Here is a 19,550-nt window from a genome sequence, read left to right on the forward strand (position 1 = left end):
CCATCGCTCGAATTCGCCTCGCAGCGAGAACGGCTACCGACCAAGCAAAATTTAATGGTGGGCTGCTTATGTATGCAAAAGGGATCTTTCTTTAAATCTAGTTATTTGCAGTAAAAGCGCAAATCGGATTAACAAAGTACAGCAAAGTTCTACATTGCTACAACAATCGACTTAATAGAGTTTATTAAAAAATATAGTTATTTAAAAAATAAATCAGCGCGAGGAGTTGCGATAAAGGACATCGCTTAGAGAAATATATTATAGCTAGCATTGTTCTGAAATCCTCCTTTCATTGTACAAATTTACTTATATATATTTAATATATCTACTTATTTAAATATAACTGTTTAATTAATGCAAAACTTTTTTTACATAAAAAAATGTGTTTTTCATGATATTTTGCATTATCTTCACCGACTATCAGGATTCCGCCTATCTAAGTATCTCTTTTAAATTTATTTTCATTTTCCTGTGCGCCAAAGCAGCAACAATATCAAGGTACAAAGGCAACCGCGGATAATAACCGCGTCTCATCGCCCATCGTATGAACGTGTGGGCACCCGAACGGCGCGTATCTCTCGTTACAACGGTACGTCGTAACATTACGGCTGTCGGCGGCCGTGAACGTCGCCGTGTGAAATGCGGCTGCATCGGCGACATAATTAAAGTCGCCCTTTGTCCCGCGTGCGCATTTCGCTTGAATTATTCCCGTGACTTTCAGGAATTTCAGTAGGAGGAGGCGTGGAAGCGCCGCCGGGCCGTATCTTTGCACGAATATACGGGATTTAAAAAATGTGCGGTGCACATTTCTGAAAACGTGCGCTCCGCTAAATGCGTCTCGCGACACCCGCGTACATCAAGTCTCCCGTGATAAGAGAAACTTGGCGCGATACCGCCCTTTACTTTCACGGACAGGATAAAAGTGAGAAAAGAGGATAAAAATTGCACGACTCTTATTAATGTATTTATATTTAATATTGCACTCGTGACGCTCTCTCTCGGATTGATACTCACCGAAGTGCGAGCGCGGCCATCTGATTGCCTCTACCCGCCGGAAGCTGCAATTGATTGCAATATCCACGTCTCTGAAGTGCGTTGCGTTGAGTTGATACCAGCATCTCGCTCACGATTATCGCGCCAACGTGCATGAGTCCACATCTCTGGGGACACGATATTGATTCATGAGAATGTCGTGAGAATAATTTTGTCTTTGAAAAAATAATTTAATGTTCAACATATGTTGTAAGTGCGAAAAAAAGTAGAATATTTTTAGAATTCTGAATAATTTATTTGATTGGATAAATATTATAAAAATTAATAAAATTAATAAAAATAATTTTATTAATTTAAATAATTTATTTTTTTATGATATAAATGATATCAATATTACTCGGGTTTTTGTGTACTCTTATAGTTTTATGCTATTTTATTTTGAGTAAAAAAGATTAATTCATTTAGAATGTAAATTTTGTTTTAAATATTAATTAATTTTCATTAATTATTAAAATTAATTTAAATTTTTATCAATCAAATAGAATAGAATTAATTAATTTTATTTAAACAATTTATACACTTGTATTATTTTTCTCAGATTAAGAGAGTCATTTTAAAATCTATTCATGCTGCGATTTATACAAATTTAATTGTACGTTGATTCAGCTAAAATTCTTTGCAAGTTTAACAAGGTATAGGATCAGGACTTGCGAGCAATCCCCTCGCAAAGTTCCTCAATACCTCAATGATATCTCGTTACAAAGTTACATTGTTATCGAGACCGCAGATAGGATCTTGCGATCGATAGAAATATATTCAAATGTTTGATGATTTAGTCTAATAGCATTAACAAATATAATATGTCGTGATATTGCAAAATAATAACGCAAGACGACATAAAGCACAATGTATATTTTTTTACTATTCGGATATATACAATATATCACGCACAATCGAATTTATATTTTAAATTATTATTTTATATCTGCTACATATATCTACATCTTTAGACAGATAAAGATACTTCAAAGAAGTTACTTATATTTTACATATTTTTACTGTTATACTGTAAAGTATACGTTTTATCATCTTTTTCGCAGGACCGACGTGGACGCTGCATCCGGTACGAAAAGTGGCACTTTAAAATTCGTAAGGACTCTGACAAACATCTCGAAGGATGCCGGCGGCATTGCTCATATGCGATGCGAAGTCGTGGGCGATCCACCTCCAACAAAGATACGATGGTACAAGAATGAGGCGCCATTAGAGGAGAACCGACCGAAAATCACGATTAGGAAAATACACGCGCAAGTACGTGTAATTATTAAATTATTACCAATATGCAATTGTTTCTTTGGAGTTTTTTGCGTGAGAGATTTTGTTATTCTTTAAATTCAATTTTCAATTTTTAAAATAAAAATTAAAATTCTGTATATTTTATATATGTCTATAGCTTTATTTTTTAATATTTTTTTAATTGAAAAGTTCCGTATTTTTTTATTTTTAATTCAATTAATTTTCAAGTTCAGTAAACATAAGCAAATATTTCAGATGCACGAACATGCGGCGAAGAACTTGGCAGGAAGTCGATTAAAAATCACAAATTTGGACGTTTCTGATATTGGTTTTTATACTTGTCGCGTCACCAACGGTAAGGATCAAATCCAGAGCGAAGGAACCCTGCGAGTCGATTCCTCTAAGAAATGGTCAGGTAAGTTATTGCAAAATTAAGTTTTTATCAGCTCCTTGTACTATGCTGCTCCACTCGATAGTTAAAAATTTTGCGTAATAAAATAATGAACAAGGCTTATACACGTGTTTGTTAGAATAATGAACAATTGTTTTGCGAGATCGATTTTATCTGGAACATTTAATTACTTGATAAACCCAATTAAAAGTTCTGTTATATTAAATAATCGACTTTTTCGTTATTACTCCAATATAAATTTAGCCAAAAAAGAATTTCTATACGTATTTAGTGTAAAATTACGCCCGAGCGAGCATTATGCAGTTACGTTAACGAACCTCGGTGTAACCATTAGGAAGGATAATCGTATCTCTTCCCCCCCCCCTTCGTAGTTTTAAAGCCACGCGAAGCAGTTCGCCCCATAATTCGGGTAGTTTACATTTCGCGGGAATAATTAAACATGCGAGTTTTAAACGCGCGGCCCGTAAAATCCAGCGAGTATGATATTTTCACGTCACCGGGGAAACGGCGGGCCGGTCTCGAAGGTGGGCTTTGCGGCCGTAACTCGCTTACGGAACAACACCGTAAAAAACATTTGTAATGCGCGAGGTGAATCGCGACATTTTACCTACTCTCTCCGTCGCGACGAAAATTTTCGAGTAAACGCATTAAACGGCCGAGGGCAACGGTGTATGTTTGACGTGAGAGCATTATCATAAAACGCAAAACCGTCTGACTATGAAAACGGCTATACAGCTTGGCTCTACACCAGCCGTATTGTTATCTTACACTATGCAAGGGCGTAGGCAAAATTCTCTCGAAATTATCTTAACTACTTGCGGTATAATAAATCGGATTCATTAAGAGAATCTTTTTTGACTTGCTGAAGAATCTTTTATTAATTATTTCTGCATAAACATAGGTAATACAAACATTTATTTAAAAATTTCTGAATTAGTTTGAAATTTGGATTAATCTTATTGACAAAATAAGTGATAGTTCACGTTTATATAAAAAATAATTTGTTACATAATAATACATTTTATTCTTTATTTTGATATTAATTTGTTTCAATTCTTTTTTCTTTTATTTTACATTTATTTCCTTTATTTGAATTTATTTTTATTGCGCAAGTGTTTAAAATATTTTATATTATATTTTTATAAAATTTTTCTCTGATATTTATTTTGAAAATTATAAATTTGGAATCCTTTAAAAATATCCTTGCCTACATCCTTGCATTATCTCCCTTGGTCTAGTGGGTAGTTCACGTTTATGATGCGCCACGCTTTCACCCGAGATCATTCCGGTTAATGTGATATTAGAGTAAATATTTGAAGACTCTAACTAAGAAAACGCGTAATTATCAATAAATTGTCAAGCCATGTAAACTCTGCAGTTTTAAGTTTATTTTACAAACTGAAATAACGATCTTTAGCTTATTTGTCGGCGTATTCGCAGCAATAAATTTTTGTTGTTTCATAATTCTTGTAGCTATCCAAAAACAATAATTTTACACAAAGCGGAGCCATTTGTTGTGATAAACCATAATTGTCGAGTTTATACGGCCGCGAAACGTTAAATATCCGAAATGCATTTTGCTGTTACGTTTATTTGCGCAGATGCGCCGTTTCGAGAACGATTCGACTTTTGCTGGGTAATAAAAGGGAAGTGTACTAAGCTTCCCTGAATCGTGCTCGATTTTCAGACTGAGAAGGAATCGTAAAAGTAATGCCGTTATACGAATACCGTGCTCCTCGTCGTAGTAAAAATCGAATCGAATTAAGAGGAAGTGAGAGTCAGCTTCGTAGTTGTCGACGACCGAAGTGGGACGACGAAGAAAAGCTCTTTCGTGCTTCGGCTTCGAGAAGTACAAAAATAAGAAACTTAACGTGGTCGTAAAACTGTCAATTTAGAACGAACTCCACGATCGACATCTGTTACAAGAGTAAATGAGGTACAAGTTAGGGAAAAGTATAATACAGGGTAATCCATTTTATCGATGTATTTGAAGTGTATTCTGTTTTATATATCCACATGTTACTTTATCAGAATAACGATAATTGCAATGCTGGAGTTCAAAATAACCGCTAAAGTTCAGCTTTATTCGAAATAACCATTTAAATTGATTACCAAGATTAAATTACTAAAATAATAATTGTTAAACCTGATTATCTGCTTATATATCATTATCAACAGTAATATCTATTATTATTTGTGATCAACATAACGTATAATTTATAACGCGCAGCAAGAAAATTATATTGTCTGCAATATTCTGTATATTATTTTAAACCTCGTAAATCAGTCAGAGGTTAATCAATCCTGGGCACTAAATTATTTATTGAAATCGTAATTTGTTTGCTCCAACGGAATATTTCATTTAAACGCGCCGGTAGTAATAATCCGCTGACTAGTGGTGTTTTACCCCGCGCGCAACACACGATACATTCTACTTTCCGGGGTCGCAAATTTTTCTCTCGACACTCTCTTAGCTCCAACGGGGTCTCGGAGATGCACTTGACTTCAAGAACTTCATTATGCGTGGTGTAAATTAGTTTCAATTTATCGTAAGACGAGGGGCAAACTTCTTAAAGCCAAACTCCAAGCATTTCCGCGGGACGAAGTTATTGCGCGACAGCTCTGACAAATTCTAATCCAGCCCCGTAGTGTTTCGCTTAATGCGTGAAGTACAGCAAGAACGAACCATGGTAAAGTCTACCTCGTGAAGATAGACAAACCGTACTGGCTCTTCTTCTGGGGAAAGTTTGTTGTTAATACCGCGTGAGTAGAATTTGGAAGCCACTACTTCAGCAAACCGAACTTACGTTTTAAGGGTCACGGTCGGCTGAGGCATATACTATTTACCATTAATCAATCGTTATAACTGTTGCCAGAATCGAAAATTGTCAGCAAGACACCTTTCCGTAGAATATTGTACTGCCGTGGATATTTACATAGAACTGTATAAAAATAATTAATTGTTGCACTTTTGTCTTAAAACGCTATATAATTATGAAATTAACTTAGGAACGGGAACACTTGATAGACGTCGTAATAATATTTGACGAGATTTAGTACTTTAGAGGGAGATGTGCCGTGCTGGAACATGAAGTTAGCATGTTATTTTTAATTTTTAACTTTTGGTATTATAAATGCGGAACATCTTCTAATGTTTATCTTCTTCTTCTTCTTCTTAATTGTCTTTGAATTTTAGATTTAATCTGAGTACCACGGTTTCTTTGGCATTTTTGAAATGTTTATCAGAACGATAGAACTGGAAAGTGCTACTGGAACGATTATTGTTTTTCAAAATTAACAAAATGTGCTAACTTCACAGACACACAATCATAATTGAATGTGAGAAGAATACTTGATCGGTCAATTCTTATGGCTTACGACTGACAAGCCTTAACGTGTTATGCGATAAAATTTTGTCTTGTGCATGCCATTTCGTTGTTATATGTTTAATTGTGAAAATGTGATTTTAAAAATTCTTACAAAGATATACTCTTCTGAATGACTATCCATTAGATGCTAAACATGCTTTATGAATATCATCGTTTGAGAAAAGTTTCATTTCGCAACATTTCAATGTTCGCGTGTTCGTAGCTGGAAATTGTATCCAAGCAGGATGACATTTACAACTCGAGACAGGGATAACAGCGTGCAAACAGTATAGACCGAAAGTCTCGCGGCCGTTCCGGTCCGCTTCGACGGGTCGGCTCTAAAAACGTTGTACCTCGTCTTCTGGTGGCGGGGCAGCGCGTCCCGACGGAACTTCCTGTAATAAAGTTTCCGAAAAGCTCTCACGCCCGTGGGCGATGAAACAAAACTGGCGGCGTTCCTGGGACGAAGTTACCGCCGAAGAGACGCCCCTAACAAATTCTAATCTAATCCCGAGAGCCTCGGCTAATGCACGAGGCGCGGCAGGCACCTCTCACCGTTCCGTGTCCCCGTTCCCGCGGAAGGCCCTGGCCCTTCCCGTTCCCGCGCGGCACACGACGAACTTTAATATTAGCACTCTGCAAGTCAAACTCGACGTTGGAAAATTCAAACTTCTTTCCTCGCCGCGCTGGGTGTCCCTCCCTCTCCATCCGCTCTCCCGGAGTTTAACACCGTCGGACGAGGGTGGGAACGTTGGTGGATCGCGCAAGATCAGCGAAGGGAGACGTAGAAGATTGCCGAAGGGTGCCCGCGAGGGGATCCGATCACCCACGCTGACAGGAGACGGCTTCTTTTCGAGCAACGAGGAACCTAATCGTCCGATTTACCACCCTGTAGATTTCGCCGTGTTAAAGTTAGTAGCACATTATCCCCACTAATGTCAGAGCGTCGATCTTATGTTTAATTCCGTGGACGAAAACACGGGTTAATTAACGTGAGGCGGATTCGCGGGATTGCCCGGGATTCGATCGACGCATTTTAAACGTTGATTCGACACCGTTAGCTGGTGAAATGAAAATGGACGTTGAGTTGCGATTTTATTGCGTTTGTTTTAAAGTTAATATCATATTTCTGGACCGACAATTAATTTCGATATAAAACGAAATAGATGACAGAGCTACAAGTAATAAATCATGTCGTGTAGCTGTAATCCGATTTACTACTTTCAAAGCTATTTCATTATACAATTGAAAAATCAGAAAATTTTTATATTTTGAAAAAAAAAGTTAACATGTGGCATTAATACATTTTTTGCAGTATGTTTTTAAGTAATTATATTTAAATATATGATGGCACAGATAATGGTGATGGCGGCGATTTTATTTTATTTTAAAAATCAAAATATACTCAGCATATATTGAATACAATGGTAAATATATTCGTATAATATTCACAATAGATAATATACTCAGTAATCTAGAATTACAACGTACTTTGCTTTATGCGCAATTTCATGGAAACGTAAACCGATCGTCGTATGGCAGCTAAGATTTACCTTCCGCGTGTTTGCAAGCGATTGTTTCACATGATACGGAAACCGACCAAATTCGCCGCACGTCGTCTACATCGTAAACTCCAGGCGCAATGAAATTCATATCGCAAACGTGGGGCTTGGCGTACACTCGAGTTTCAGACTATCGTTGGCGATGTATCCTCTAAGCTTGGCGGTCTATCCTCTAAAATATGTCTTCATTCTTAAATTCTCCTCGGATATAAATTGTATAATTTAACGAAGAATGTATCTCACATATGGAATTTGCGTTAAGAGCAGTCAACAATTTTTATATTATCTATCAAATTAATATATTTATAAAGACTAATCAGAAAAAAATGTTGAAAAATCGAGAAAAGCGCCCTTCATCAAGAACAAATAGATCTTAAAGAATTTATATATGAAAGAAAATTGCGTGAAAAAAAGATTTATATTCATGTGGAACACGTTTTCGCATTGCGAACTTTTTTTTGCGAAAGTGAATGTCTCCCATTTTGAACCAGCCCCTTTGAATACCCACGATATATATTCCCTCTTCTCGTTTCGATAACGGTGAAACGATAACATTTCGCTTAGCAAACGTGTGACTCAGAAATAATAACTCGTTCACTTAGTACGATGTTCACGTTCCGCGGGTCTTTTTATTAGCACTGCCGAAGCACGAGGGGGGGGGGAGAAGGGTGGAGGGAGGAGGGGGTGAGCAACACGTCGGCGGCGACGGAAAATTGGGAAAGGTAAATGGCCGCGTTAAAAGGGTGTCCGACCCGCACCTTCCTAATTCAGTTACCCCGTTGCCCTCGGGTTTTTAACCCGAAGAGGCGGAACACTTAGTTACCCCGGAGCCCGTCGTAGATTTCTCACGTGCCCGCTTCGCACGCAGGTGGCAAAATATGAAATATCCAACCCCCGCTCGTGAAACATTATTATTACGACCCTCTATGTCCGGAGAGCTTTTTGATAACGTTGGAAAAATAGTGAAATTTCCCCGGCAACTTTATGCTCGCGCTTACACGAAAAAGCTATTTTATCTTAATTTTATCTATTATATTTTTCACACACGCACGCACACACGCGCACAAACACAAGCGCAAGCGCGCGCACACACACACACACACACACACGTATATTTCTTATATTTTACTTACATCTTTACTTACTTTCTACTCGTGCGGTAGCTACGCGCTTAATACAAGAAATTATATCTGAGTTTTGTTGTTAAAAAATTTATTAATATATTAATCTACTCACTTCCACCACAGCCGTGTACATGCGAAATTATGAGATAAAACATTGTTACCATCTAGTTTTGTACGAATGTATAACATATGTTCCTTTTATATAATCTTGAATAGATGTAAAGGATACGCTATAGCATCTCGTTGATGAAAAGACTTTATACTTTTCGAAAAATATACGCGAGACATTATCATGCATCTTGATAAATCTAGCACTATATTTTGGTATGTATTTTGTATGTTTGATTTTGAATATGTATTTAAAAGATACTCGATAAATAGAATATTATCAAAAGAGATGTTTTTTGTAGCTGTTAAATAATCTGGAAACGAAAGGGTTAAATACACAGCTATCTCGTCTAGCTTGTCAAGGATTGCATACAATATACATAATCACACATGTCCGCATACCAGTATTTATCTTTTACTCATCTTTCGTTCTCCGCACGTTCAGGTAATCGCGTGTAATTAGACATCGTCATTGATTAAATTTATGTTATTTATGAGGCGTACCCACGACCGTTCCTTGCTTTTAATCGCCGACTTTTAATCGCAGGATATCGCGAACACTTTTAATATAGGTCGGGAATATCGACGTGGAGGTGAGTCCGCTCCACGAACCAGGCCGACCAGACGCGTTTTATGCGTACATAATTGAAAAAGTTTAGCCGCGTTCGCGACGACAGGCGTCCGTCTCTCTCTCTCTCCCTTCCTCCGCGCGTTACGATTAGTATTCCGTGTAGCCGCCGGCTGCGGTAATAGCCACGACGACGTGATATTTATGAGATTTTTTTGTTGGCTGTATGCACGAGGTACTCGTTGTATCCGGATATTTTGCGGTTAGCTTTGGCTTTGCCGTGTTCGCGATTTTTTGCGGATCGACGTAAAGCTTCCCTTTCTCGTCGAAAAACGACTCTTTATGAGCTAGTAAATTAACTCATATAATGGTATACAAGTTTTAAACCGAAGAGAATAGAGATTTTGAAGATAAAACTCCAAATTCGTGGTTAATATCGTTTTTGGTTCGTAAATTTTTATTGATAGAATTTTACAATTTATATGTCAGTGAGCATGCAATTCTTTTTTAGTATTCACAGGTAATATCTAAATTTTGAATTAGCAATGTCTATCACCCCGGAAGTAATATTTTTGGATTCTTCAGTCAATTTCGACTTTATTTTTCTATGGAAACTACATGGTTTGCATTTAATGCAAACATTTGTGAGCAACTTTTGAATTCAAATTCTGTGGAAATCAATGTAAAATTACAAAAAATATTTTTTATCATTTAACTATTCATTTTTGTATCTCTAACTTTAAGTGATTAAAGGAAATCATTGTGCCCTGTCTCGTTCAGTCAACAGCCGAATCGCTTCTCTACCAACAATTATTAATCACCGTAATCATAAAACCGTCATTATGACGCGACGCAAACCACCGACAAAACCGCACCATTTAACGAAAATCCCTTTGCCACGAGGGTGACCGATTTCCAATTCCCCCGTCGTTTTGCACCATTAAAAACGTAAATATTGGACGACCACGGGGACGGATCGCGCGATCGCGGGAACGGCCGGAGCGGCGCGGCGCCGTGGCGTTGAAGCGGTGCGAAAAAGTTGCATCCGCGCGCGCGCGCGCGCTCGCTAGACTCGTAGTCGCGTGTGCATTAATATTCCGCGACGCAACCGCGACCCGTTGAATGCATCGAGGCGAGACGGTGCGTCTGTATTCCGCGCACCACGAGCATTCTGCAACGCGCTCGTCGCGTCGTCCCGCGCGCTGCGCTTCTCCCACGAGAAATCAACACCACCGCGCGTTATCCTCGCTCGCGCAGAGACTGTTCAATTTACGGCCAAGTTAGGGTACACAAAGCGACGGTACACTTCGACAGGCAGAGCGAGGGGGGAGAGAGAGAGAGAGAGAGAGAGAGAGAGAGAGAGAGAGAGAGAGAGAGAGAGAGAGAGAGAGAGAGAGAGAGGAATCCAAGGGAAGGAGTGAATTTTGAACTACCGTAGATAGGTATGTAATCGGGCACAGATAACCGTACGTATATACACGAGCGGAGGAGAAGCCGAGATCCTATCATTGCGGCAGCTGCGGCGTGTAAGAGCCGCGATAATGAACGTCTACTAGCTCGTTGCCCGTCGATGCGCGCGAGGCGCATCGCGCGAACTGCATTGCGAAAGCGGGAGTGGTATGTCACACGACGAGCTTGCACGAGATTGTTTTATCGTGTGTGCTTTGTGCTAGAGCGTGGAGTAGTTACATGCTTTGCGCTCGTGATAGGGACATACACATATGTTCCCTTACACTTACTAGAATGTGAGCTCTTGATTATATATTTTATTCTATTCGTTACATTTATACTCTGTATCGTCTGTGTTCAGTAAATATGCCAATTTTGAGACAGATAATAACATAATATGTGCGGTTAAAAGGAATTGAGAGAATAAAAATTAATGCGCATAAATTGAGAGATCTTATTCCAAAGAAAATTAATTGGACTAAATTTCGAAAATATATCAAATCTTAATATATTTTCTGTTTATTCACTTATTTTCTTAATTATTATTTTTTATCTGTTATCCTTTCTTATACCGTATATTTTTTTTATTGATCGTACATCTTGGAAATTTCGAATAAGTGTATAATAAGTGGATTTGAACTAATCAACGAACGAGTTATGGGTTAATCTAACGAGATATCCTCGGACGCTTGTTAATTCTGCCTTTCCTGAGTAAAGGGTGGTTTATGTTTACACGGTTACCGGAGCGGAATACGAGACGTGCAACTTTCCTCGATCGGCGAGGATGATGCATGCGGCGATACCCGGTTATTGAAATACGATATACGAGTGCCTTCACCGTATCCAGTCGGCATAATAATGTGCGGGGCATAAATTCAACTCGCGAAAAGTCTGCTGACGGCGTATATATAGACGTAATGCCCGTCCGCTTTTATGCGATATCGCGTCCGAAAGTTGAATTTCATTCGCACGCAAAAACGGATAAATTGTGCAAAATGCGGGAGAGAGACGGAGTTGACGATTTTTTTCATATAGCGAAAAAGAGAACTGTAACTCTGACACAATTCTAGACATACTATACTTTTGCATTGGAATTATTGCTACGCCTTTCGTCTGCGAAGAATTCTAATGCTATTGTGTGTGTAACATAACATTATTTTAAATATTCAGTATAAAATAAAAAATTAAATTAAAATAATTAAAAATTATTTATAATTAGACAAGATAACATTTTTTAATAAAAAGTATGATTAGGATAAAATAGAATCTAGCTGGAGTAAAGTCTGAAAATTGCCCTTTCGCATTTTATGAGGACCCACTGAGAATACATTGACGATATTTTCTATTACTATTCCTTCTAGGAAGTAAGAAAGAAAAGAAAATGAGAAAATATATTTTGCTTGTAAGAATAAAACCATAAAACTTCTTGGTATTCCATACATCACACGTAGTGAATCCTATCAATTCGTATCTATCTCACGATCCTATTTGCCCACGACAGAAAGAGAGAGAGAGAGAGAGAGAGAGAGAGAGAGAGAGAGAGAGAGAACATTATTCGAGTGCAACTTTCTGCGAAATATCGACTACGACGTTGCGAGCCGCGATTTACAGTCAAGCACGATTAAGTAGCTTAACTGCAAACTCTCGACTGTGTTCGAAACTTTGTCTGGAAGTACCGCGCGCGTAACACAGGCAGGGGTTATAGTTGCCGCCAGTAATTTGGGCCATTAATCAACGAGCTGTTTGGCGATGAAACTGGACCGGCCATCGTATATAAAATTATTTTTATTCGCCACACTCCCTTTCTTCTATCGAAATAGAAGAATCGTTCATCGGCACTGCCATTTAGTTATTAGCAGCTTTGATGTTTTTTGCATATGTAATTGTCGTGCCGAAGTGGTATTTGATATTTTACGAAATTTATGATATTTAAGATATTTTTTTTTGAACGACATATTTTAAGCTTATGGTACTTTTAGATATCATAAATTTTTTGCATTTTTCGAGGTAATGTTTGCGGTTGTACAAGCCGCGAAATTTTGCGAGAAGAAAATGTAATTTGTGGCATATAATCCTAACAGACTGCGAAATAACCTTTGGAATACCTACATTATCCCAAGAATCTTAAAAGGGCAAATAAAGGGTGTGTAAGTAATCCCATTCTATCCTGTTAAAATTAAAGCCATGTATATATTGTATGGGAAGGGGGAGGGTAGAATTTCGTTGAATTTTTGACCATAATTAAACAAGACAACGGTTTATAAATTTTATATTTATAGCTACATATATTGATGAGTTGTTTGCTTTCATAATAGATTGATCTAATATAATTTATGTTGTTAACAAATGTGTTAACTTTATATAATAATATATTAATAATATTATTAAGTATGTAATAAAGTGAAAAATAGTATGTTTGTCGAAACAATAATTAAGGAATCAGTAATGAGGTTACAAATAATAAAGGGACAAATTATATCGTCGAAAATACGATACAACTATAATTCCCTGCAGGATGCAGGACTAGTCCATACAATCATTTGGATTTAGCGAATGTATGGACTCGAGTTCAATATATACTACGGACATTCACATTTATTTACACTTCATATTACACGTTTTTCCCAGTGAAATTTCTATAAATATTCAGCGAAATCTACAGCTTATTTTTATTCTAAAGAAAAAGATACAATTAATTGATCGTCAATAGGCATCATTATACATGAGAATTAATATCGTTTTCTTTTATTTTATTTTTATGAAAGATCAAAGATATAGCACGCCTTGTGAATAAGTATTACATGCCATAATCCTGTATCATAATTTAATTATTTAACTTAATGCAATTATAAGATAAGAATTTTTTTTATTTTCTACCGCAAGATGCGAATAATTTAAATCACAATGATCTTGTGATTGATCAGCATTTTTGTTGAGGTTGTTGGGTCGAACGATGCGATTGGCCGCGAAACAAATCTTCGAAACACCGTATCGCTTAAACGGAACTCGTACTTGGCTGGTACACGGGAATACATCCGCGTGTATCTTCCCACAAGCGAAGTATAATTCACAACGTCTCTTTTTCCAACCGGTACAACTACGAACGGCTGTTTATTTCCTGCACATTAATCTCGGCCGAACGATCTCTCTTTCTCTCTCTTTCCCTTTTTGCTCCTCTCCCTTTCTCCCGAAGTACACAATTAACGATTGATCGATGGCCGGCAGTCTTTTATTTCGCTTTTAAACGACGATCCTTCCCAACTACGCCGCGCTTAAGCCGAATTTACACGGTTCGCTCTTGATGAGCGTCCCGAATAAATCATCCGACGCGAGTGCGTCTGTGATGAATACGTGTTTTTGTCGAAGCGCACCGCCGGAAGAAAATCATGCGATATCGCCGGAAGCGATTACAATCGGCATAATTTGGATAAATTTAATTATGATGTGCATAATTTATTGCGTAATTCGCAGTTCAATTGTCAAATTAATATTCCATGCTGTTGGCGCTGCCTTACGTGGATTGTCGCGCGTTTCCAGTCTCCCGAATAAATATTAGTAATCATATGTCCGTTCGACATCGCAAACCGAACTTATTATTTGTAACAGTACGTATTATGTCCGTTACAATTATCGGAATATGAAAAAAAAATTTTTGCATTCTTAATTTCGCGAATCATTGAGACTCTAAGCGATCTTATTCTTGAAATTTAAACTTACGTACGTATTTCCTTATCTTACCCAATTTTCTATTACGATTTAGAATGATATAGCAATAAGGCTAATGCTCGAAATGTAACACTCGATTATTTATCAGATACATACACACGCACATCTAATGTTACACACTAAATTAATTAATTTACTCCAACTCTGTATGTTCTATCGGGAATTGTAATCGAAAATGAACAGCGTAAAACCGCTTCTGAGTATATTCGCGCAATACTTGTCCGGTCAACACGCGTAATATCTGATTCGTTGCTGCGGTTCGTAATTTACCGTACGATTAAACGTGTTCGGCCGCGGAATCTCGTCTGCGGAACCGCGCTCTCGTACTCATGCAACGAGAGAGAATGAGAAAGGGACAGAGAGAGAGAGAGAGAGAGAGAGAGAGAGAGAGAAGCAAAGACGAACATTGCGAACGCCAGTATACGCCAAAGGTCGAGCTTATCTTGAATCGAGGGGTTAGTCACGCCTGCTTTTCTCTCTCTCTCTCTCTCTCTCTCTCTCTCGAAGATGCTTTCGCACCCCGCGGCGCGGCTTTAACTTTGCACGAAAGTTAGGCACCGCTCACGCCGAAAGCTTCAATCTCGGGACACGCGCGGCCTTAACGAGATGGGTCTTGCCGACGGTCCCTTAATGAACGCGATCAACGTTTCAACGCAAATTCGAGCGGCCTCCCCCTATGTATAATGACATTGTGCACACGTTATTTTCCAGAGATAATATTATGATAATGTCGTTTCCTCATACGAGATATGATAACATTGTTTCCTATGATGTAATGAGACGAGAATGTAGAGAATACAGAGAGAGAACTTAGGAATAGAAAGTAATTGATTTTCATAGCTTTCCTTTCAAAATGCATGAAAAAACGTACAAGTACATATATATTACAGCAACAAAAATTAATAAATTAAGAACGAAAATATGAAATGAAGGAACAGATGGTAAAACATTATTGTGAAAACGAAGAGAGGTAAAACAAGAAAAAAATCTTATGTTCGTGAATAGAAAAGAATGAAACCATGGCGAGTAAGTGTACAAAAGAATACGTTCTATATTTTGTCCAAAAATACAGTCAGCATAAATGAGAATTAATATATGAGAATTAAATAATATGTATGACGCTGCAAATTATTTTTGCTCGTCCATACTTTAAAATTAGAATGATACATAATGGAAATGCGGAAAATCATCCAAGGAACACGTAAGGCAATCAACAATATTAACCGAATACACCATCGGTTTGGAGGTATGATGTAACGAGCTCGCAGTTAAACTATAGCGGGCTGAATCGAAGCTGATGCGATTAATTGGTTGCATGTCCGTGTTCGTTGCACCTAGTGCCATCAACGAGACGGGCGCGGTGAAACGTAATTATCGTCGCTCGGTTGAAACAGCCTGTACTTGTTGCGGCGATATATACGCGTTATATACGATACCGGTGTACATAAACACACGGGCGTATTCATATACACGCCCGCCTCGCCTCACCTACTCGCGCCGCGGCGAACGTGCAGCAGATGCATGTGCTTCGTGCGCTCGCTAACACAAAACACGCCCTCAGCCCGGAGGCCCTACAAGGATAATTTGGGATAACCGCGCCGGTAAAATCTGCATATCAGGCTCGTGTGCTCGGAAAACTTGGAACCCACTTCGAATTGGAGTTAACGGAACCCGCGAGATCTTCCACTACGGTCCCGCCATAGTTCTACCGAGCGCGCTCGATTAATGCAAAGATTACCATAAGTTCTTATAATTTGCATAAATTAAAGAGATGATGTAATAAGTCTGAAAAGTGTAAGTAATAAGAATGTAATTTATCGAGAGTAAAATGATGAGAACCTGTAAAATAATTTCAGTAATTTGTTTAGCTTTAATTAGGATCGCTGTGTAAATAGTACAAGACGTTTCTGCACAACAAGGATAAGTGATTATTTCGTAGAAAATATAATATGCTCACGTAACCGGATTGCTGGTTACGTAACCATTCTTTTGTCGATGGCATTGCGTGTTTCCGCACGTTGATCGTACTTTTGCGGATGCAATCGCAAAAATATACGCCACTTGTGACGTTTATCAACCCTGTGCGAGAGGCCATGGAAATCAGGTTTCCGAGAAACCATTTTCGGGTTATTGTGTCCGCGGAAATGGTATTTCCGCTGTTTCGAGCATGCCCCCGTGTGGCGGAAACTTCCACCAAGAAATTCGCGTTAGTTACACATACAAAATTCGTGTGAGACGCTTCCCGGAGATTCCGCGCACAACAATCTTACTTTATTGCTTTACTGCGCGCAGCGCGCACTTACGCATTTACAAGCAGGACGATTCAGATGCATTAACTCTATATTACTATAATTCTTTTATTTTTTTTTTATTTACTGTTTAGCTATTTTCAATTTCAAGTCATTTTTTGGAAATAATCTTTATTTTCTTATGCTTAAATGAATTTCATGTTAAAGATACTTAGAAATAGAGTACACTTAAAAAATAAAAATGTTCTTTGCAGATTAAATTAATAATAAAAAAAATGTCAAATTTTAATTCAAAATAATATCGAATATATAAGCGTCTCGCATCGATACTTGTACAGATTTTGGTTCATATTAAATTAACGAATATTTGAAAAAAAAGATGAATAGACAATTAACAAATATTTGAAAAAAGGTGAATAGACAATTCCGTACGTGAAATCGAAAATATTCTGCGACGACACGCGTTTAGTTGTACTATAATTAAAGTCTCTCGTTTCTTTGTTTTCAAGATCTCCGTAAATTACCGTCCTTCGTAAAAAGAAAACAAAAAATATATATAATGCGACGTGTGGCGTGACACGGAAGCGAGTGCGTGCAGTAACGTACGGCTCGTACATTCGCATTACGGCGGACCGCAAATTCTTCCCTTCGTTCTTACTTTTTTTCCTTTTCACTGTTGCGGTTACAAGTACGCGCTCGTGAAAGCGCTCAATTTCGACCGCTTCTATTCGTTTCCGCCGCTAGTTTCACTCTCACAGCTGTATAAAGTTACACGCTGCTCCGATGTCTAAGTGTACTCGGGTACACATACTTCAGACATCGCGAATGACGGACGGATTTGGAGACGAGTGAAGAAAGCAGAGAAGGAAAGAAGGTAAAAAGTAACGTGCACGCGAAGGCACCGCAATTAATGACTCGAGAAGGAACTTCGCGACAAATCTGTCGTCTCGTTCGACCAGCCTCTTTAAGAACTTTTCACCGATATTCCGTAAAAGTCGTTGTTATCAACAGGATAAAAATACATTCTACGATTATTTTATAAAATAGTAATTTAATAAATGCTAAAATTTTGTTAGCATAAGACAAATATGATATATATATGATATATATATTATTAATATATATGTATCTTAATGATATATATTATTAATAATATAACATTTCATTAATATACGAATAATATTATTTATATGTATTATTACATACATGTATATATATATTTTTTAATACAAAATTCAAAGTGAATAATCGTACACATTCATTCGGCCATTTTGCTCTTTCAAAAATTTAATCCTCTGCGTTAGTTGCATTCCACTCTCTATAGTGCTACTGGTGTTATATTTCCGAGTATCGTACTATCAGCCAATTCATTAAAAGGTCGCCCGACACTCTCATGCTGCTTTTTCACTCTTGTGAGTAATCGAGCGTTTGTGGACCATTCGCTTTCCGACCGGTCTTATCTTTCTCGCAAAGTTTTCGATGTCTCGTCTCTTTGTCTTCTTTTCTCGCTTCCTTCGTTTTTTTTAAGTATACTTCGTGCCCGATAACCAACGCTCTTAACCAACAGACGGATCGTGATTTCGTTCGGACTTAACTAGCTCGCGTTTCCGCGAAGCTCCATTCGGATGTCTCGATCGTATCGCGTCTCTTCGAGTTTTTTCGCCATGCTTTTTACCGAGATATATGTCAGAAAATTATTATTGATCGAACATGAAAATATATCTCTCTCAGAATCAATTTCAAAATATATTTTTATTTGATAATTTTTAACACACAAAGTGACGAGAAGAGAAATGCATTTTATTATATCTTGTTTTATTGTAAATATTTTTGCATTTCTTTCTGTAAAATTAAAAATTACTAGTACGAACATGCCTGGTTTACATGAAACGATATAGTAAATAATGAATAATTAAACATAACTCTTTTTTCTAATGGATCCGAAAAAACTTTCTGGAAAAGCGATTATTAGCAAAGTTCTCTCCGTTGTGAAAATGGATCCATATTTCCCAGCCTCGCTTTTGTTGGGAAACGCAACGCAATATGCCGGGGACCTAAAAGGGAGACAGGGGGAGTAAAACGTGTTTAGATACGAACCGCATAACACGTGGCAACGTAATCGACATCGATCGCGTTCGAATCGCAATTTTTTCCCGTTTCCGTACCGCGAACGGGGTAGATCCCAGTGCGTTCTATGGCGATATACGCAGCGGTAGATTTGTATATTGTACATAGCGCGAACCGACGGCGCTAACACCCGTAGTCCCTCTAAAAGCCGGGATTAAAAGACTTAACAATCCGCGTTTCGCGTAATCTCGCATGAATCTTCATCATTTGCATTCCCATCGCGGCGACCTCGTATGCAACATCCACGCGTTCTTAATCTCTCTAATACGCACAAATACCGCTGGCGTGTATCTTACCGATCTTAACGCTGACAAGCTGAAGACAAAAGAAGAAGCGGGACAGAAGTAAAGAGAGAATTATAGGAGAAGTAGAGACACGAGAAAAAAAACGAGAGAGAACGAGATTAAGATAAAATTTTGATTTCAAAGAAAATTTTATTGAGAAAAACATAAGGAATAATTATGAATTGTGTTTAAAGTTACGGCTGTTCTTCTAATAAAAGTCACAGTCTAATGAATTTACGAATCAGAAATTATATTAATTTAAACGACAATGGATAAAGAGGGAG

General features: G+C 37.8%; 2 protein-coding genes across 4 annotated transcripts in view; one reads left to right on the forward strand and one right to left on the reverse strand.

The window, feature by feature from the left end:
* The window catches only part of LOC105456876 (tyrosine-protein kinase transmembrane receptor Ror), a 243,908-nt gene that overhangs the window by 202,142 nt on the left and 22,216 nt on the right, over nucleotides 1-19,550 (forward strand). For all 3 annotated transcript variants that reach the window (XM_011701230.1, XM_011701231.1, XM_011701232.1), the window contains 2 exons: nucleotides 2,094-2,304; nucleotides 2,545-2,704. In XM_011701230.1, coding sequence (XP_011699532.1) covers nucleotides 2,094-2,304; nucleotides 2,545-2,704 — 371 coding nt within the window. The remainder of the gene's footprint in view (nucleotides 1-2,093; nucleotides 2,305-2,544; nucleotides 2,705-19,550) is intronic.
* The window catches only part of LOC105456878, a 123,345-nt gene that overhangs the window by 88,849 nt on the left and 14,946 nt on the right, over nucleotides 1-19,550 (reverse strand). Inside the window, exon 2 of the mRNA XM_011701236.1 lies at nucleotides 1,015-1,160. Within this exon, the coding sequence (XP_011699538.1) occupies nucleotides 1,015-1,160 (146 nt within the window). The remainder of the gene's footprint in view (nucleotides 1-1,014; nucleotides 1,161-19,550) is intronic.

The sequence above is a fragment of the Wasmannia auropunctata genome, unplaced genomic scaffold, assembly GCF_000956235.1.
Source record: "Wasmannia auropunctata unplaced genomic scaffold, wasmannia.A_1.0 LD335514.1, whole genome shotgun sequence".
NCBI classification, from domain to species: Eukaryota; Metazoa; Arthropoda; class Insecta; order Hymenoptera; family Formicidae; genus Wasmannia; species Wasmannia auropunctata.